The sequence below is a fragment of the Chiloscyllium plagiosum genome, chromosome 18, assembly GCF_004010195.1.
Source record: "Chiloscyllium plagiosum isolate BGI_BamShark_2017 chromosome 18, ASM401019v2, whole genome shotgun sequence".
In the NCBI taxonomy this organism is placed as follows: domain Eukaryota; kingdom Metazoa; phylum Chordata; class Chondrichthyes; order Orectolobiformes; family Hemiscylliidae; genus Chiloscyllium; species Chiloscyllium plagiosum.
Window position 1 is genome coordinate 23,812,329 of NC_057727.1, and position 22,319 is coordinate 23,834,647.

The window sequence follows — 22,319 nt, forward strand, 5'->3', positions numbered from 1 at the left end:
GTCCAGGTGAATTTGAGGTCGGGTTGGAAGGTGTTGGTGAAGTGGATGAACTGTTCAACTTCCTCGTGGGAGCACGAGGCGGCGCCGATATAGTCATCGATGTAGCGGAGGAAAAGGTGGGGGGTGGGGCCAGTGTAGTTGCGGAAGATGGATTGTTCCACATATCCTACGAAGAGGCAGGCATAGCTGGGGCCCATGCAGGTGCCCATGGCTACTCCTTTGGTTTGGAGGAAGTGGGAGGATTGGAAAGAGAAGTTGTTCAGAGTGAGGACCAGTTCAGTCAGTCAAAGGAGGGTGTCAGTGGACGGGTACTGGTTGGTTCAGCGGGAAAGGAAGAAATGGAGGGCTTTGAGGCCTTTGTGATGGGGGATGGAGGTGTATAGGGACTGGATGTACATGGTGAAGATAAGGCACTGGAGGCCGGGGAAGCAAAAATCATGGAGGAGGTGGAGGGTGTGGGTGGTGTCCCGAACGTAGGTGGGGAGTTCTTGGACTAAGGGGGACAGGACCGTGTCAAGGTATGCAGAAGTGAGTTCGGTGGGGCAGAAGCAGGCTGAGACAATGGGTCGGCCGGGGAAGTCAGGTTTGTGGATTTTGGGCAGGAGGTAGAAGCGGGCGGTGCGGGGTTGTGGGACTATGAGGTTGGAGGCAGCGGATGGGAGATCACCTGAGGTGATGAGGTTATGGATGGTCTGGGAGATGATGGTTTGGTGGTGGGAGGTGGGGTCATGTCAAGGGGGCAGTAGGAGGAGGTGTCCGCGAGCTGGCGTTTAGCCTCAGCAATATAAAGATCGGTGCGCCAAACTACCACCGCGCCTCCCTTGTCTGCCGGTATGATCACTTGCTCCAGAGTGGTCCCCCACTGACACCTCAGTCACTTGCCCTGCTTTATCTCCAACAGAAAGTCAGATTTTGCTCCTTCTCTAATAGGTACATCCACTTATTGAGTAAGAAAGTTTTAGATTAGATTCCTTACAGTGTGGAAACAGGCCCTTCATCCCAACCAATCCACACTGACCCTCCAAAGAGTAACCCACCCAGACCCATTTCCCCCTGACTAATGCATCTAACACTTTGGGCAATTTAGCATGGCCAATTCACCTGTCCTGCACATCTTTGGACTGTGGGAGGAAACCCACGCAGACACAGGGAGGATGTGCAAACTCCACACAGACAGTCCCCCGAGGCTGGAATCAACCTGGGATCCTGGTGCTATGATGCAGTTAGCCACCGTGCCGCCCTGTACACCCTTTTCTTGTACACACTTTACAAATTCCTACCAATCCAAGTTCTTTAGACTAAAACAGTCCCATTCTTACAGATATCTGAGATCTCCTTACATATTTGCTTCTTGATTTCCCACTGACTGTTGGGGGCATATGGTACAATTCCAACAAGGTGATCATGCATTGAGTGACAATGTCCCTCAATTCACAAGGGCAGGATTCAGGTGCTTCATAAAGTATTAGGAAATTCAACACCATCTCTAAAATATCCCCAGTCCCACGTGCTGCTCTGGGACTAGTTGACCATGTGGTACTCAGATTATCTGATTACATGGTACTCTGGGACTTGCTGACCATGTGGTACTCTGGGACTTGCTGACCACATGCTGCTCTGGAACTAGCTGACCACGTGGTGCTCTGGGACTAGCTGACCACATGCTGCTCTGGAACTAAATGACCATGTGGTGCTTTGGGACTAGCTGACCATGTGGTACTCTGGGACTAGCTACCCACGTGGTACTCTGGGTCTAGCTGACCACATGGTACCCTGGGACTTGCTGACCACATGGTACTCTGGGACTAGCTGACCACATGGTACTCTGGGACTAGCTGACCACGTGGTACTCTGGGACTAGCTGACCACATGGTAGTCTGGGACTCGCTGACCACGTGGTACCCTGGGACTAGCTGACCACGTGGTACTCAGGGACTAGCTGACCACGTGATACTCTGGGACTAGCTGACCATGTGGTACTCTTGGACTAGCTGACCACATGGTAGTCTGGGACTCACTGACCACGTGGTACTCTGGGACTAGCTGACCACGTGGTACTCTGGGCCTTGCTGACCACGTGCTGCTCTGGGACTCTGCTCACACGCTGCTCTTGCTGCCTGTGCCTGCTACTGCTTTGGGATTTGCTTCTAGGACTAAGGGGAGAGAAAAAGAAAAAGAGGAAAGAGAGAAAAAGAGAAAGAAAGAAAAAGAACAGGCGGAATTGAAGAGATCTGCCAGGTATGAGTCACAAAATAAAAGTGAAATGACAGTATTCCAAATTAAACTTTGATAAAGGTAATTTCTAGAGCTAAGCAATGGACCGCCCATCAGAGTACAAACATTCAATGCTCTCAACAAGAGTCAGACCATGTACCGATGTGGCACCTATGTTGAGTAGTTGTCAGCTTGAACATACAATGAACATGAATGATCAGATATATTTGATCACAGACTGCAGCATACAACTACAGCAGCAATGCCTTCACTAAAAGTAGTGGATCAAAAGGTGTGATCTCACCACCTGTATAGACCATTTCTTCCAGAGATTCAGCAATACCCTGCAATGAAAATGGATCAACAAGGAATAGGAATACAGTTATCATAGCGACAGCACTTCCCACATGAATGACACTCCCCGGAGAAGAAAAACTACCTTGGGAATGAGCAGATATCAGATAAACAGCCAATAATATTGCATATACATGTCATTAGGAGACTTATGACTTAAATACTCTATATCCAATACCTCGTTAGAGACTGATGAAAGTAGAACTGACTAGACGTGACAGATTTGTTAATGAATGAAAATGTTATTTTCGACTATGTTCAGTAACTTGAAACTACAAAGGATTGTGCATGCAAATATTTCTACTTTCTTGTGAAAAGGGAAATGTTTGGAGTGATGAAAATGTATTCAGTACAGTATACAGAGGAACCTTGAATATCTGAACGAGATGGGTGGGCACTATTTCGTTCGGATAACATTATTTGGATAACTGATTCAATGCCACTCCTTTGGAACTCGGAATTTTCTGAAGTTTCCTTTTTCCTCACACTGCCTGCCTTGCTCCCTCTCGCTGTCTCAGGGTTTGTTTCTGAGCAGACCCACACCTGTGTATAAGGGACCTGCAGCATTGCTGAAGCCTCTCCCTGCCGCTGCTTCACTTCGATGGGATTGACAGAGTGAGCACTTGCTATGTCCGCTCCCCATTTTGTGGAACATTTTGTGGTTCAGATCGCTTACCTATTGTCAGGATTAAGCACGATTTGCCTGGTTGCACTTTATCCCAATTCGACACAATAACTTACTTAATAATGACAAATGATCACATGCTGTCTGTTGGCTGTCAATTCATTATGGCTGCAGAAATTTAAGCGTTAACGTCAGGCAAAAATGGTAGAAAATACACAAGATGTTTTAAATTAGCACCCACTATTTGACCCTACTCACAACTGAATTTCCACCCTTGTCAAGCGTCCACTTTGGAAACTGTTTCCACTCAATATCTTTGACTAGGCAGCAGCACACCGCGCAACAGATCACAGCTCTGTGCCCCCGCATCCCCGCACCCCCTCCATGTAGTATGCTAATTATGACAGATATAATTTGCAGAGCATGATATAAATTACCAAAGACTATAAATGACTAATACAACAATTGTTTTTTGCTCTTCTTAGAGGATATTGGATTGAATGAATATTAGATGCATTTAGACCAGGAAAAAAAACAGCATTCTTGTTTTCCTTGATAAAGCCAACTTAGTATGGTTGAAGATTCCTTCCATGCAGTTTACTTATGGTTGGTATGTTAGCTTGTGCTGCATGTTTTGTTGTTGAGTATAGATGTTCCATGCACGGAAGGATTTATTTGCTGATAGAACTTATTAACTATGATTAATACAACAAGTGAGTAAGGACAACAATTCCTGCTTGAAATAACAACACTCTATTATAAAACACAAACAGAAATTGCTGGAGAAAATCAGCAGGTATGACAGCATCTGTGCAAAGAAAGCAGAGTTAACGTTTTAAGGCTGGTGGTACACAGGAGAGGTATTTGTGTTTTTTCTTTTCTGTAGTCCTCTCAGTATAACCAGGACTGTGAAATCTGGAAATTGTGATCCACGAACAAGTTCTACTCTTACACATACTTCCCTAATCTCCTGCTAACACCGTTTTTATAGCTGAAATGTGAATCATTCCTGACATAAACTGCCTCCCATGCTCAGATGCTACCATAATAATTTAATTGCCCTGCCCAGAGACCTCAACATATCAACAGGAAGGTCAATTAGAGCAATTTCTCAAGATGATCTCTAGCCTGACCTCCCTCATCAATCAGATCTATGGATAGTTAACCATCTTTCCCATCACTGCTAGCTATCCACTGGCTACCCACTGAAAGTCTAGTTCTCAGCACCTTCCTCCGAGTTCAATAAATTGATTTTTTTCCAATTCCACCTGATGTTCTAAACCTTGAGCTCACTGAGTCAAAATGTGGCAATCTTCATGCATAGACACTTGCTCAAGTTATCATTTATTATGCCTTAAAAGCATTCAGCAAGAATAATAACAGAAAATACCAGAGATGCTGAAAAGTTGAGACAGTGGTGAAAAGAAGAACATTTTGTGGTTCAGATCACTTACCTATTGTCAGGATTAAGCACAATTTGCCTTGTTGCACTTTATCCCAATTCGACACAGTAGCTTACTTAACAATGACAGATAATCACATGCTGCCAGTTGGCTGTCAATTTATTATAGCTGCAGAAATTTAAACATTAACGTCAGGTAAAAAAGGGAGAAAATACACAAGATGTTTTAAATTAGTACTCACTATTTAACCCTACTCACAACTGAATTTCCACCCTTGTCAAATGCCCACTTTGGAAACTGTTTCCACTCAATATCTATGACCAGCTCAGTCCATAATGTTTTCCATTACTAGAACTTTTAAATCTGAAACAAAAACAAGCTAAAGGAAGCAGTTTTCAACAATTAAGTCATAAATTAGGAATATCTCTAAAAGGAGTTTTTAAAATGTAGGTGCAAAATTTAAGAGGAGCTACACTTTTACTTTAACAAAAACTTTTAATACCTATTCAGACAGAAAACATGTATTTACTAATCATATTGCTTTGCCACACAATTGAATGACTATTGAATCAATTGCCTATTTTTGAAACCATACGGATTTACAAGATCTGCTGAAAAATGAAAATAAATAGTGTATTCGTGATGATTGAAAATGAAGATGATTAGTAAATGGTAAGCAAATGTAGCATTGAAGTGATTACTTCAAGCTGTGTATGAAACTGAACAGAGGCTTACTTACATTTGGATGTAGCCAAGTAAAACAAGCAGCAATATACTTAATTTTCCTTAGTCTCATCCAACATAGTAGAATCATAGAAACAGACCCTTCGGCCCAACAAGTCCACACCGACCCTCTAAGGAGTAACTCACGCAGACCCATTCCCCTAGCCTAGTATCCCTTATTTACCCCTGACTAATGCACCTAACCTACACATCTCTGAAAACTATGGGCAATTTAGCATGGCCAATTCACCTATTGTGGGAGGAAACCTGGGAGAATGTGCACACGCCACACAGACAGCCCAAGGCTGGAATCAAACCCGGGTCCCTGGTGCTGTGAGGCAGCAGTGCTAACCACTGAGCCACTGTGCTGCCCTGTTAGGGTCCTGTTCAAAAGAAGATAAAAATGTCTCTTTTTTTTAACTAGTTAAAATAATGTTAGAAGTCAACAGATTTATTTGAAATCATGAGCTTTCCGAGTACTGCTCCTTCATCAGGTGATGGAGCAGTACTCTGAAAGCACTATTAAGCTATAACCTGGTGTCATGTGACTTCTGACCTTGTCCACCCCAGTCCAATATCGTCATCTCCACATCATAAAATAATGTTAGTGATGATAGGCAATTGCATATAAATCATAGCTAAATATGTTTTGAAGTCATATTGAAATATTAAACTACAGAGTCTGAGAAATGGAACCGAATGCACCAGCTGTATTGTGTTTATCTTTTCCAGGAGAACATCAATATCCGGAAACTGGAAAACAAATACTGGGTCAGCCATGCTCGAACAGATTGCAATGACTGAAAGGTGGGTGCTTCACTGATACATAGACCTACAAATGTATTTTCTGATATATTCAAATATGAAGCTGTGAATATATGTGCATTATGTCTCAATCAGCATTAGAGAATAGTGGGCCAGTAATACAGTGTGATATACTAACAGAGTAAATGCTTTAAGTTAAAAATGCAGATCCTTTGCTCACTTCCGAGAGGATGAGGGTTGATGTATTAACATGTTAGTTTTTTGCTTATGCCCATTTCATGTATCAACTTTATTAAGGTCCTAAATTTTACACAGAAATACTTGGATGAGTACTTCACATAACCCACATGGTTCTTTCAGATTTGATATTTTATTAGAGCACAATGCAGTTTTCCACAGCAAAGAAGCTTTTTTAATAACAAAGGCTTTGCACAGAATTTATTTCCTCCCCATGGTGAATTTGGTGGTGGGTTGTGGGTGCACTTTATTAGGCAGAAAAGCAGCAGACAGGAACCCACCAGCTTCCTGCATCCATCCTGATTAACTCTGGGGAAGGGGGGAGCTTTTTGATGGCCTTCCTCCCACGTCAGCCAGTGGCAATTGAAGCCCTTAAGTGGCAGGCCCGCACCCTGCCAGCATTAGTATTAAGCTAGCAGCAAGGAAGGGCTTGCCATGGGGACATTATTATAGCTCCTACAGTGGAGGTTCCCATGTTCAAAGGCACTCAGTGCTTTTGTTCTGACAAGGAGAATTCGGTGGCTTGCTGAGGACGACCTCCCAGCTCCCTTCCGATTGAAGCCTTTCTCGGAAACCCCACTCTGTCTCTTCTACCTGAGGTTGTGTTCCTCCTCAATCTGAGGCATCACATGAGAGTCATACCAGCAGCAGCGATGGCACTCCTGAGTACAGAAGAGCTGATGACTCAATTGGTCGCAGCTCTTGGCCAGTGTGACGTCCATCCTGCAGTCCTTAATCCCTAGGAAACCCAATCACAAGTGTGTATAATAACTTAGAACAAGATGCAGTGGGACTTCCTGAAAAGAGTAACAAGGGGCTCTTGCCAGCACACCAGCCAGCAGCCATGAGCCTTGTAATTTCCACAATATCCCACCATTTGGATCAGCTTTCTTTTTAGTACAGCTTTCATTGTACAGTTTTGTTCATTTTATTCAGCAGCATCTTCTTCTTCACTCCTTTAAGTATGTTTGTTTTTAAATTGTCTCATATGCAATGTTTCATGGTCAAGGTAGAATAAGTTAATAGGAGATTGGAAAACACTATATTTGTAAAACTAATAGTCTGCCTAGCAGATTGCCCTGGATCAGCTAATAACCAAATTCAGAGCTTTGCCATCTCGAGCAAGAGCACCCACAAACAAGTTAGAACATAAGGAGGACAGTGTTATCCACATCATCACTGCACACTTCCAAGCTGTTGGTTATTTCCATATGAACTACAATATTAGCTAAAGTGTTGCAGACATGCATATCAAACAAGGGACTGAGCTATTGCATTGTACAGTCCTCACTTTCATCTGCTTTCTCACTGAAAGGCAACCACCCAATTTTACTGCACTGGATTCAGTGACTATCATTTTATTATAGTCACAATATGGTAAAAACAATGACTGCAGATGCTGGAAACCAGATTCTGGATCAGTGGTGCTGGAAGAGCACAGCAATTCAGGCAGCATCCGACGAGCAGCAAAATCGACGTTTCGGGCAAAAGCCCTTCATCAGGAATAAAGGCAGAGAGCCTGAAGCGTGGAGAGATAAGCTAGTCACAATATGACAGGCAGATCATGGGAAGGCCCAGAAAGTGCAATTGAATGTTATAATGGTAGATTTTCAACAACAGATATATGGCTGTAACAGCTTCCACTCATAATTACTCACTATGCTGGCACAATTAGTACTCTGAAAATAGTGAGAAAATTCTGCATATTACTATGAATCATCATTTTGTACACCACAGGAATCTATTATTTTAAAGGAGAAAGAAAAGTTTCCTTGCTATATCGATAAACTTGATTGTGTGGCTGATGCCTGTTGAATAGATCACAGGTGATTCAATTCAAAACGATAGGTTTTGGAGTAAATAAGAAATAAGATTGAAATTCTTTCTTAAAAGTTTGAGTTTTTGTCAATATTGTTACCTTCCTGATTAGGGAAGTATGTTTCATTATGAATGTACTCATTGGCTTAGAACATAGGACATAGAAAAGTACAGCACAGAACAGCCCTTTTGGTCCACGATGTTGTGCCGAGATTTAATCCTAATGTCAAATACAGTAACTTAACCTACACACCCCTCAACTCACTGCTATCCATGTGCATGTCCAGCAGTCGCTTAAATGTCCCCAATGATTCTGCTTCCACCACCACCGCTGGCAACGCATTCCATGCATTCACAACTCTCTGCGTAAAGAACCTACCTCTGACATCTGCTTTATACCTTCCTTCTAATATCTTCAAACTATGACTTCTTGTACCAGTCAATCCTGCCCTGGGGAAAAGTCTCTGGCTATTGATTCTATCTATTCCTCTCATTATTTTGTACACCTCGATCAGGTCTCCTCTCTTGCTCCTTTTCTCCAGAGAGAAAAGTCCGAGCTTATTCAGCCTTTCTTCATAAGGCAAGCCCTCCAGTCCAGGCAGCATCCTGGTAAACCTTCTTTGCACCCTCTCCAAAGCTTCTGTATCTTTTCTGTAGAAGGGCGACCAAAACTGGACACAATATTCCAAGTGTTGACTCACCAGGGACTTGTAGAGCTGCAGCAAAACCTCGTGGCTCTTAATCTCAATCCCCCTGTTAATGAAAGCCAAAACACCATATGCTTTCTTAACAACCCTATCCACTTGGGTGGCAACTTTGAGGGATCTGTGTACTTGCATACCCAGATCCCTCTGTTCCTCCACACTGCCAAGAATCCTGCCTTTAATCCTATACTCAGCATTCAAGTTTGACTTTCCAAAATGCATCACTTCACATTTATCCAGGTTGAACGCCATCTGTCATTTTTCAGCCCAGCTCTGCATCCTGTCTATGTTGCGCTGCAGCCTGCAGAGGCCTCTATACTATCGACGACACCTCCAAGCTTTGTGTCATCTGCAAATTTACTAACCCTCCCCTCAACCTCCTCATCCAAGTCATTTATAAAAACAACAAAGAGCAGAGGCCCAAGAACAGAGCCCCACTCAACGCTGTCCTCCAGGCAGAATACTTTCCATCTACAACCACTCTCTGCCTTCTGTCAGCCAGCCAATCTTGAATCCAGATAGCCAAATCTCCCTGTATCCCATACTTCCCGACTTTATGAATGGGCCTACCACGGGGAACCCTATAAAATGCCTTGCTGAAGTCCATATACACCACATCCACTGCTTGACCGTTGTCGACCTGTCTTGACATCTCCTCAAAGAACTCAATAAGATTTGTGAGGCCTGACCTGCCCCTCACAAAGCCATTATGACTGCTTTTAATCACACTATGCTTTGCCAAATAGTCATAAATCCTATCCCTCAGAGTTCTTTCCAAACCTTTGCTGACCACAGATGTAAGACTGACTTGGTCTGTAATTGCCAGGGATTTCCCTATTACCCTTCTTGAAAAGAGGAACAACATTCCCCTCCCTTCAATTCTCCAGTATGACTCCCGTGGAGAGTGAGGAGGCAAATATTCTCGCCAGCGGCTTAGCAACCTCCTTCTTGCTTCCCGGAGCAGCCTAGGATAAATCTGGTCTGGTCCTGGAGACTTATCCATCTTAATGTTTTCCAAAATTTCTCGCACATCAATTTCATCAATCTTGATCTGGTCAAGACTGTATCCCAGCTCCTCTAAGTTTTCATTTACAACAAGTTCCCTTTCCTTGGTGAAAACCAAAGCAAAAAACTCATTTAGGCTTCCCTTATCTGCTCAGACTCCACGCACAAGTTCCCTCTGCTATTCCTGATCAGCCCTATCATCTCCCTGATCATTCTCTTATTCCTCATGTATGAGTAAAATGTCTTTTGAGTTCTCCCTAATCCATCTTGCCAAGCCTTTTTCATGCCCCCTCCTCGCTCTCCTCAGTCCAATTCTGAGCTCTTTTCTAGCAAGCCTGTAATCCTCTAAAGCTATGCTAGATCCTTCCTTCCTCTACCTTACGTAAGCTGCCTTCTTCCGTTTGATGAGAAGTTCCTCTGTTCACGTCGTCCAAGGTTCCTTAATCTTACCCCTTCTAACCTGTCTCGGAGGAACAAATTTGCGCATCACTCGCAACAACTGCTCCTTAAACAGTCTCCACATATCTGCTGTGCCCTTTCTGTGGAACAATTGCTCCCAGTCTGTACTTCCCAACTCCTGTCTGATAGCGTCATAATTTCCTTTTTCCCAATTAAATATCTTCCCTCAGTAACTGCTCCTTTCACTCTCCAAGGCTATGCTAAATGTGAGGCAGTTGTGATCACTTTCCCACCACGAGATCTGACATCTGTCCTGGCTCATTGCAGAGCACCAAATTCAAAATAGCCTCTCCCCTCGTCAGTCTGTCTAAATACTGACAAAAAGAGGTTCCACAACAACAACCCTGCTACATGCATTTTTCCAGAATCACACGAGCAAATCTCTACTGCTATTAGGTGGTCTGTAGAAAACCCCCAATGAGGTGGCTGTTCCCTTGCTGTTCCTAACTTGCACCCATACTGACTCAGTAGACAAATCTTCCTCAACAACCTTCACTTCTGTAGCTGTGATGCACTCTCCGATTAGCAATGCTACACCCCCTCCTCTTTTTCCACCCTCCCTGTTCTTTTTAAATGTTCTAAACCCTGGAACATCAAGCAACCATTCCTGCCCATGTGAAACCCACATCTCTGTTATGGCCACAACATCGTAGCCCCAAGTACTGATCCATGCTCTAAGTTCATCACTCTTATTTCTGACACTCCTTGCATTAAAGCAGACACACTTTAAATGATCCCTTTGTTTCATCGCGTGAGAAACCTTCCTGATAGATTCAATATATCCTATCACTGTCCCGTCTGCAATTGACCCCCTCTCAGAAATGTGGCTCTGATTCCCAACCCCCTGCCAAACTAGTTTAAATCCTCCCGAATCACACGAGCAAATCTCCCACCAAGGACATTTGTGTCCCTCCAGTTCAGGTGCAACCCTTCCTTCATGTACAGGTCCCACCTCCCCCAGAAGGTATCCCAATGGTCAAGGTATCTGAAGCCCTCCCTCCTGCACCAGCTTTGCAGCCACGTGTTAAACTGCATTCGATGACTGTTCCTCATCTCACTATCTCGTGGCACCGGTAGCAAACCTGAGATCACTACTCTACTCGTCCTGCTCTTCAGCTTCCAGCCTAACTCTCTGTAGTCACTTTTCAGATCCTTAATCCCTTTCCTGGCTATATCATCGGTGCCAATATGTAGTACGATTTCTGGCTGCTCACCCTCGCCCTTCAGAATCCTGTAAACTCGATCAGCGACATCCCGGACCCTGGCACCAGGGATGCAACATACCTTCCGGGAGTCCTGTTCCTGACCACAAAATTTACTGTCAATCCATCTAACTATTGAGTCCCCTACCACTAGCAGTTTTCTATTTTCCCCCCTTCCCTTCTGAGCCACAGTGCCAGGCTCAGTGTCAGAGACCGGACAACTATGGCTTTCCCCTGGTAGGCTGTCCCCACCAGCAGTATCCAAAACGGTATACTTATTACCTATGAACACGTTAGCACTGAAAGGACTTTGGAATTTCTGAATGTAGGCTGTTCTGTAAATGTTATGAACATTCGCATTTTACAATAAGATTGTACATTGCTGAATCATTGGTTATCTGAGGAATTGTTCATGGTAGCTTCATTATTATTCCTGCACTGAAGCCAAGCTGCCACATTTGATATACTTAAACGAAAATACTCCTAAGCTAACAAATCAGTAAAACTCCAATGGCAAAGAGTCAAATGGAAAAACTTTGTTAGAGAAGAAAATGTTTTAAAACCTAACATGAGCAATTAGTTTCTAAATTTGAATTCAGCACTTGACAGCACCAGCTAATGTTACCCACAGATTTATCATTAGTGTTTCACTTTCGTATCCTTTGCATTCTTCAAAGATTCTTTCAGTTAACAAGATGATTTTCTGCAGCTTTATTTTTAATCAGCTAAATGAGGAGGAGAAATAATAAAGGAAAAATATGCTGAAAACATCAAGGCAATGGAAGAAACAAAACAAAATTGAAAGTGTGTAATAAAAATAGACATGTCAGAGATATGTGCCAGAATTAATGTAGCCGTATGGCCTACTCCTGCTCATATTTATTGTGTTCTTATGCCAACTCCATCAATGCCCATATGTTTCCACCTTTTGTTTGGTCCTATTAATGGACTCACTTCTGTTTTAGTGTCCAATTCTATAAATGCTACATACCCAAGGTGTTAATATACCTTTCCTCTTTCAAAAAATCCAGATGGATCCAATGCGTGTTATCGAGACTTTTGTTTTTGTTTCAGGTTTTCAACATATATGCAGGGCCTTTTTTTCCTTTTGAATTTTGCTTTCTATGGCTTCTCAGCTCAAGAAATGTTTCACATTTGCAGCCATAAGCTTTTAAATGTAGCACAATCCAACTGGGCACAAGATAAGGCTGAAGCATTTACAACAATCTTCAGTCAGAAGTTTCAAGTGACTGATCCAACTCAGTCTCTTCCATAGGTGCCCAACGTCGCTGATACCAGTCTTAAGCCAATTCAGTTCACTCCATATAATATCAAGAAATAGCTGAAGGCACCAAGTATTGCTAAGGCTATGGGCACTGGCAGCATTCTGGCAATAGCCGCATGCTCCAGAACTTGCAGTGACCCTAGCCAAGCTGTTCCAATACAGTTACAACCCTGGCATCTAGCCAGCAATGTAGAAAATTGCTAGGTATGCCCTATTCACAAAAAAAACTGAAGGCTTCTTACACACTACCTTCAAAATCCCACAACTACTTTCATTGAGAAAGACAAGGGCAGTGGATACTTGGGAACACCATCTGTAAGTTTCCTTTCAAGCTGTCATCCTGTTTGAAAAGTTATATTGCATTTCTTCATTGTCACTAGATCAAAGCCAAGATGTCCTTCCCTCATGGCATTGTGATGTCCCTACACTAAAAGGACTGCAATGGTTCAAGAGAGCTGCTCACCAAGACCTCTCAAAGACAACTGGGCAATAAATGCTGGCCCGGCTGGCAATGTCCATACCCCACAAATGATTTTTTTTTTAATCCTGAGGTTGGTACCAAGTGTGGGTTGCATTTTCTGCTATTGCGATTAAGAGTGCAAACTTCCAGAAAGTAGACTCACAGCTGGCTGTCTCCACATACTCAGAATGGCAGCTGGCTTTTTGATGCCGTAGGTCAATTAGATGGAGGCATCCTCACCAGCCATTGCTAAGGGGTTGCACTGAAGGCTCTCAGACCCCTTAGGGGCAGTGAAGAGAAGGCAAAATTCTTCCATAAGCCTAGTCACTACTGAGGAAGTAGTCCTTCATCCATATGGCTCTGTCTTTGTGAACTGGACCCTCCCCAAATGGCCCCTGACCTGTCAACAGAAAGCTATCTTAATTGAGCATGGCGTCTCAAGAAATGATGGGGACAGGCTTGTTTTGAATCTTAGTAAAACATCAGCATTGACTCAAAATATTCCCGAAATGGAGCTTTAATTGAAAGGATTAGTGTAGTGCCTTCACAGAGCAGGCAGCTAATCTTGTTCCAAGTTCACCCTTAGTAGGCCTCCAGGAATTGGGAATGCATTGTGGAGTCATCTCTACACATTCCTCTGCTACTTTCTGGGCATCATTCCCAGCCCTAGCATCCATCCACCATCAACCTTGCTTTCCTGAACCAGGAAAGTCAACTAGCCGGGCCACTGACATTACTGAAGTCATAATTTGAAAAACCGGTGCTGAATTTCCTCAGATTTTCTGTTGTACCTTGCCAGAAGTGCTACAGAAACCCTGTTTACATTTCTGTTGCATCTCTGGTGGTAGTATGGCAAACTCCTGGCAGTCACATTCTGGCGAGAGCTCTGAGGACATTCAGAAGATTTTACATTACCCATGACATTGGATGAGAGCAGACAAAATGTCAGATGGAGCAGACTGACAGATGGCCAGCATGATAAAAGAAAAGGGACATAATTGTTTAAATTCATTATAATGATACATTTATAATCAACCTCTTAGTTGAACTAGACAAGGCTGTAATTTAATTTTGCCAATAATGTTCTTGACAGGAGTTTAAAAATTTCAAAAACAGTATTTTTTGTTAGACTATATAGAAATCAGAACACCTGAAAATCCCCAAGCTGCTAATAAGATGTCACACTCCCACTCTGTGTTGGGGAGCATGGATAAAGAGTTTAAATTGAGAAATTGTTCAGATAATGTTTACCCCAAAGCACATCTAAATAAGTATTCTGAATTCTTTCTACAGCTGTATGTTCAAATAACTGAAAACCATGAAAGAACATCATATTTAATCATTGCTGTTTTACGTAACACTGAACAGTGCTCTCAAGCAATTATCCCAAACTGTGATTGCTTAGGATTAGGTTTTTCCAATTTCTTAATTCAATGATTTTTTTAAAATTGGTTAGTGCCTGTAGCTGTCAGTGATGCATTTAACATTCCAGGTGTTGCAGCTGGTTAAATTAAATTTAAGGGAATTGTATCTGAAAATGTAACTGGTTGCAAAATCAATGTTCCCAGATACAAACAAAGGATGAGTTGAAAGAGGGTTTGAGCTCAGTGTCACTGACTCTGAAATGCATCCCTTTCAACTTGAGTTCTCACATTAAAAGGTGGTAGCAGTTAAATCCCCTTTCCGAGCAGGATTTTCAGCCCCATTCAACAGTTTGCCTTCTTAGGTGGTTGGCAATAGGGATTTTGCCAATTGACTAGAACATTGATGGGAATCCTACATTTCACTTCTCCATTCCAAGACAATCTGGCATTTGCTTGAGTTGAACTAATCCCTGGACATGGCAGAAATCCAACCCCTGAGAAGTCACAGTCAATTGGAAACCAACAAATATCTAGTAGCCACCAGGAGCAATGTCCATTGCCAGTATTATACTCAAGTCTTCAGGAGGAATCACTGATGGCTTTGCATCCAGGTACACAGATCCTTGAAAGTTGCCACCCAGGTTGACAGGGTTGTTAAGAAGGCATACAGTGTTTTAGCTTTTATTAATAGAGGGAGTGAGGTTCCGGAACCATGAGGTTATGCTACAGCTGTACAAAACTCTGTTGTGGCCGCACTTGGAGTATTGTGTACAGTTCTGGTCACCGCATTATAAGAAGGATGTGGAAGCTTTGGAAAGGGTGCAGAGGCGATTTACTAGGATGTTGCCTGGTATGGAGGGAAGGTCTTACAAGGAAAGGCTGAGGGACTTGAGGCTGTTTTCGTTAGAGAGGTAACTTAATAGAGACATATAAGATAATCAGAGGGTTAGTTAGGGTGGACAGGGAGAGCCTTTTTCCAAGTATGGTGATGGCGAGCACAAGGGGGCATAGCTTTCAATTGAGGGGTGATAAATACAGGACAGATGTCAGAGGTAGTTTCTTTACTCAGAGTAGTAAGCGTATGGAATGCTTTGCCTACAACAGTAGTAGATTCGCCAACATTAAGTGCATTTAAGTCGTCATTGGACAAGCATATGGATGTACATGGAATAGTGTAGGTTAGATGGGCTTCAGATTGGTATGACTGGTCGGCACAACATCGAGGGCCGAAGGGCCTGTACTGCACTGTAATGTTCTATGTGTCTATAATGTTCTATAGACCCCCCACCCGTTTCCCCGATGTAGGGATATCAGGTTCCTTGACCCACACACCCACTCCTCATGAGACCACCTGTAAATCCAACAGGGTTTGTTCAGTGGTCTGACTAAGTAGCATGTTCTCCTCCAGCAGCGGCCTGGTAAGAGCCTTAAGGTTAAATAGGAGTCTCAATTTGCCTCTGGACTGGAAGGTCACATGCACCCACCTGCTTAAAATTTGATTGGATGCATTAGTAAACCCTGAATCCACCAGCCTAATTGAAAGGCCCACCACCGTCAACCTCCCCTTCCACAGAACATTAAATTCCACACTCTTTTCCATTTCTCCCCATTAGCACCTTCTGATCTACAATGCCATGATCTCCACCACAGATTAGGCAAGGAGTCAGGTGCCGATCTCCCCCCAGCTGGAACAGGGATCAAATCTTCTGCTATTGACACCAATCTGCTCCACACCAATTGTCCAACCAACTTAGCAAACTGGCACACCCCCAAGGTGTCTGAATTACTGGAGCAACATGCACTTTTACATTCATGTTGTACACTGGAGCAAAGGATAGTGATGGTACAAGATCCAATTTGTTTTCATTGTATGACTGACCAGGATCTTTCCTGCTCATGCCACCTTCTAATGGTATACATCTAAACGTTGATACTCAATACATTTGAACACATTCTTTCTTGGCATTGAAGCTTTGAGGTGGAAAAATGTCTGGACCTTCTGGCTTGGAGGTGAGGACCTAGAATCCACTTAGCCCTTTTTTACTCTAACTACTAAAGTGCATTCTAATTCACATTGCATTGAACTAAAAAATAGAATACAGGAAGCCTTTCTCTCTTCAGAGTCATAGAACTGTACAGCATTGAAACAGACCCTTCAGTCGATTTCTTCCGTGCTGACCAAATATCCTAAATTAATCTCGTCCCACCGGCCAACATTTGGCCCAAATCCCTGTAAACCCATTCTGTTCATATACCCATCCAGAGATCGGCGCAACATCGAGGGCCAAAGGGCCTGTACTGCGCTGTATTCTTCTATGTTCTATGTTCTAAATGTTGTAATTGTATCAGCCTCCACCACTTCCTCAGGTAGTTCATTCCATACACACACCATTCTTCGAGTGAAAAAGTTGCCCTTTTAAATCTTTCCCCTCTCACATTAAACCTATGCTCTCTAGCTTTAGACTCCACTACCCTTGGCTCTTCACCCTACCTATGCCCTCGTGATTTTATAAACTTCTTTAAGGCCACCCCTCAGCCTCCAACGCTCCAGGGAAAATAGCCCCAGCCTATTCAACCTCTCCCTGTAGCTCAAACCCTCCAACCCTGGCAACTTCCTTGCAAATCTTTTCTGCACCCTTTTAAATTTCACAACATCTTTCCTATAGCAGGGAAACCAGAATTGAATGCAGTATTCCAAAAGTGGCCTAACCAATGTCTTGTACAGCCGCAACATGATCTCAAAACTCTTATACTCAGTGCACTGACCAAAAAAGACAAGCATACCAAACGTCTTCTTCAGTATGCTGGCCACTTGTGACTCTATTTTCAAGGAACTATGAACCTGCACACCAAGGTCTCTTTGTTCAACAACACTTCCCAGGACTTTACTATTAAGTGCATAAGTTCTACCCTCATTCACCTTTCCAAAACGCAGCACCTCACATTTATCTAAATTAAACTCCATCTGCCACTCCTCAAGATTCCATTATACTCAGAGATAGCCTTCCTACCTGTCCACTACACCTCCAATTTTGATGTCATCTGCAAACTTACTAACCATACTTCCTTTGTTCATATCCAAATCATATATATAAATGACAAAAAGCAGTAGTGAGGTGTAAATTACATTGACCAGCATTCGTGTCACTATCTCTTTTCTCCTGCTAGGCAGCTTGCTAATCATCTTGCTCCAGCTCCTCTCCAGCAAAAAGCAACATATCCATCAGCCCTTGAGCAACATTTCCCCTAAAAATACTGGCAAAATGTAACTGGAAGATCAGAATGGGAAAGGAACTGGAAGAGAAAAGGAGAAGTATACCACAATCCCTGTCCCAAGGAACATCATTTTAAACCCATCTCTCACTTACAATGCCAAGTTCAGCCCATGCCCAAAAGGAGGAATAATGTGTTGGGATGAGATGAGAAGAGAAGTAAGACAAAAGAAAACAGTTATACAAATCTGTACTAATGCATTATTTATGTGAATCCAGGAAATTCATGTGTGTGTTATTCAAATATCAGTTAAATAAATTACATTGTTTTGACATGCAGTAGAAGTGATGTAACCTGTCATAAATTAGCTCCTTCATAAGAACAACTTAGGTCTTATGGAGGTAATTTCACTGGAACCTTCCAGGGAATTTCAGCTCATATTAAGTCAAACAATGTCCCCCAGTTGTAGACCTCTCTATGTAGCAAGGTCACCATTACAATGCATGTCTTGTCCTATAGCAGCAATCCTTCTATGTCTGGAAGGACTAAATATTGAGGTGAGCGCAGGGTGGGATAGATTCCCATAGATAAATACATACTGACAATGCTTGGGTCCTGTTCTCAGCTCCTGTTTTTGCAATCAGAGACCACTTGAACTTTTAATGCAGAGATGGCTTTTTCCATTGATGAATATTTTTAGCTCGTGTTTTAATTCTCTAATGACATGTGCAATCAAAGATGCCCAGATGCGAGGAAAGCCAATCACTGCTGCAGATTGTTGAGTGTTAGCTGATGGGGTCAGTGAAGAAGGTGATGTACAACTGAGACAAACAGAGTCAAGTTAGCAAAAGCAAAATAGGCCATTGTTTTATAGAAACATCAGCATGCCATTGGTATTGAAGTATCTGAATGAATGAATGTTCTTTCAACAGGATTCAGAGAGTGTTGAAGGATATATCCAACAATGCAGAAGGATATATTCACATAGAAGTAAGTTTTCAGAAAAAGAGAAATGATTGGATCACTGTGCAGTTGTATCATTCCTTACAACTTACAACAAGATGGTGGTGAGCTGCCTTCTTAAACTGCTGCAGTCTTTGAATCATTGAATCCCTACAGTGTGGAAACAGGCCATTAGGCCCAACAAGTCCACACTGACCCTCCAAAGCGTATCCCACCCAGACCTGTTCCTCTACCCTATTACTTTACATTTCCTCTGACTAATGTCAGAAGAAATGTAAAGTACCTACACATCAGTTAACACTATGGGCAATTTAGCATGGCCAATTCACTTAACCTGCACAGCTTTGGAAAATGGGAGGGAACCAGAGCACCCAGAAGAAACCCACGCAGACACGGGGAGAATGTGCAAACTCCACATAGACAGTCGCCCGAGGCAGGAATCAAACCAGGTTCCTGGCGCTGTGAGGCAGCAGTGCTAACCACTGAGCCATCATACCACCACCATGTTGCTGTCAATTATGTGTAGGGAGCCCCACAATACTGTTAGAAAGAGAGTTATAGGATTTTGATCCAGGGACACTGCAGGAGTGGCAGTTTGGGTCAGGTTGGGTTAGTTTGGATTCATGGAGGGGATTTTGCAGGTGGTGCTGTTGCCACGTGTCTGTTGCTCTTGACCTCCTATATGGTAATGGTCATGGTTTCTAAGAAGCCTTTGTGAATTTCTGCAGTGCACCATATAGATGGTACACACTCCTGGTACTGTGCATTGGTGGTGGAGATAGTGAATTTGCAGATATGATAAAAATCAAAAAAGCATTTTGCCCTGAATGATGTCAGACTTCTTGAGTGTTGATGGACATTGAAATCCCCTAACAAGAGTACATTGTGCTTTTGCCATCCTGTTCTTCGAAATGGTGCTGAACTTAATTAAATTGGGTCCTCAACAGGAGGCTTCCTTGCACATATTTGACCTGTCACCATGAGACTTCCTGGAGTTTGGAGTCTCAGAGCTATTCTCTCCTGACTGTATACCACTGTTTGCCTCCTCCGCCAGTGCATTTAGTTATATCCAAGGAATGATGATGGTGGTATTTGGGATATTGTCAGTATGGTATGAGTTTGAGTATGACTATATCAGGATTTGTTTGGCTAGTCGAAGATGTAGGCGGAAGTGGGTACTGCAAATGCTGGAGGTTAGAGTCAAGATTAGCGTGGTGCTGGAAAAGTACAGCAGGTCAGGCAGCATCTGAGGAGCAGGAAAATGGACTTTTCGGGCAAAAGCCCTTCATCAGGAATGACTGATGAAGGGCTTTTGCCAAAATGTCGATTTTCCTTCTCCTCGGATGCTGCCTGACCTGCTGTGCTTTTCCAGCACCACTCTAATCTAGTCGAAGAGGTAGCTGTCCTGTTTTGGCACAAGCCCCCAGATGTCAGTGAGGAGAATGATAGGGTTGAGTTTACTGTTGTTATTTTCAGTACCTAGATCAATATCAACCGATCCGTCCAGTTTCATTTCTTAGAGATTTTATAACAGTTTGATTCAAGTGAGTAGCATGCCGGGCCATTTCAGAGAGCAGTTAAGTTGCTGTGCGTCTAGCGTGACCTGTAGGCCACACCAGTAAAGATGTATTTTTCATTCCTAAATGGCATGAGTGAACCAGATGAATATTTACAGCAATAGACAATAATTTCATGGTCATTATTATTCTTTCAATTCCATCTGTTATGTAAGTCAAAGCAATGTAATTTATTTAAGCAACACTGTCCCTTTGTAAATAACCCTTCTGCTCAGGTGGGATTCAAACCCTGGAGTATTTCCTGGTTCTCGGAATTACTAGGAGAAAGTGAGGTCTGCAGATGCTGGAGATCAGAGCTGAAAATGTGTTGCTGGAAAAGCGCAGCAGGTCAGGCAGCATCCGAGGAGCAGGAAAATCGACATTTTGGGCAAAAGCCCTTCATCAGTCATTCCATTCCTGAGCCCTTCCATATGCCCTTCATAAGCCCTTCCATTCCTGAAGAAGGGCTTATGCCCGAAACGTCGATTCATTCCTGAAGAAGGGCTTATGCCCAAAACGTCGATTCTCCTGTTCCCTGGATGCTGCCTGACCTGCTGCGCTTTTCCAGCAACACATTTTCATCTCGGAATTACGAGTCCATGTGACTGTTGGGCATTATCCATACACTATTTGTAAAAGTGTTGACATTAACTTTCATCTGGGTTGACTTTAATCAGAGTTTAAATTATTTATTTGTTGGAACAGTTTGCTCTAGAGGAACAAACATTTAAATATTTCAGATATTGAGACACAATTGACTTTTTGTAGTAATAATTAAAATTTATTAAAATTGGGCATATTAAAGATTTAGTTTTAGACACCTTTAATTTGAAGGATTAGAAAACAAAACGTGTGAGTTAAATCTCACTTGCTATACCAGCCATTGTGATAGAGACCTTGAGTAAGCTTTTTAGTTACAGGTTGTTAACTCTAATTATCTGTCCACATTGCAGTATCAGGAGTTGGTAAAACATTTCATTCACAGATTATGAATTTCTACATACACAATTTTTGTGTCTCAACAAAGCCCGAGTATTCAGGTAGTTTCATTGTTTTATAGAGTCATAGAATCATAGAGATGTACAGCATGGAAACAGACCCTTCGGTCCAACCCGTCCATGCTGACCAGATATCCCAACCCAATCTGGTCCCACCTGCCAGCACCCAGCCCATATCCCTCCAAACTCTTCCTATTCATATACCCATCAAAATGCCTTTTAAACGGTGCAATCCTCTGGCAGCTCATTCCATACACGTACCACTCTCTGTGTGAAAAAGTTGCCCCTTAGGTCTCTTTTATATCTTTCCCCTCTCACCTTAAACCTATGCCCTCTAGCTCTGGACTCCCCAACCCCATGGAAAAGACTTTGCCTATTTACCCTATCCATGCCCCTCATAATTTTGTAAACCTCTATAAGGTCACCCCGCAGCCTCTGACGCTCCAGGGAAAATAGCCCCAGCCTGTTAAGCCTCTCCCTATAGCTCAAATCCTCCAATCTTGGCAACATCCTTATAAATCTTTTCTGAACTCTTTCAAGTTTCACAACTTTTTTCCAATAGGAACGAGATCAGAATTGCATGCAATATTTCAACAGTGACAGAATAAATGAGGCGGAACACCTCATATTCCTCGTTGGGACCCTCCAACGACACAGAATCAATGTGGATTTCCTCAGTTTCCTCATCTCCCTTCCGCCCACCTAATCCCAGATCCACCCTCCAACGCGGCACTGCCGTTTTGAACTGTCCTACCTGTCCATCTTCCTTCCCACCTATCCACTCCACCCGCAACTCTGACCTATCACTGTCACCCCCCATCTTCATCTACCTATCGCATTCTCAGCTATCTTCCCTCCAGCTCCACCCCCCCTCTCATTTATCTGTCAGCCCCTTTGGGCCACCACCCATTCCTGATGAATGGCTTATGCTCGAAACATCGATTGTCCTGCTCCTTGGATGCTGCCTGGCC

General features: G+C 43.0%; 2 protein-coding genes across 2 annotated transcripts in view; one reads left to right on the forward strand and one right to left on the reverse strand.

The window, feature by feature from the left end:
• Positions 1–22,319, forward strand: part of syn2b (synapsin IIb) — a 405,239-nt gene that overhangs the window by 328,895 nt on the left and 54,025 nt on the right. The window contains exon 8 of the mRNA XM_043707946.1: positions 6,052–6,126. Coding sequence (XP_043563881.1) covers positions 6,052–6,126 — 75 coding nt within the window. The remainder of the gene's footprint in view (positions 1–6,051; positions 6,127–22,319) is intronic.
• Positions 1–22,319, reverse strand: part of LOC122558957 (metalloproteinase inhibitor 3-like) — a 147,127-nt gene that overhangs the window by 60,439 nt on the left and 64,369 nt on the right. The window lies entirely within an intron of this gene.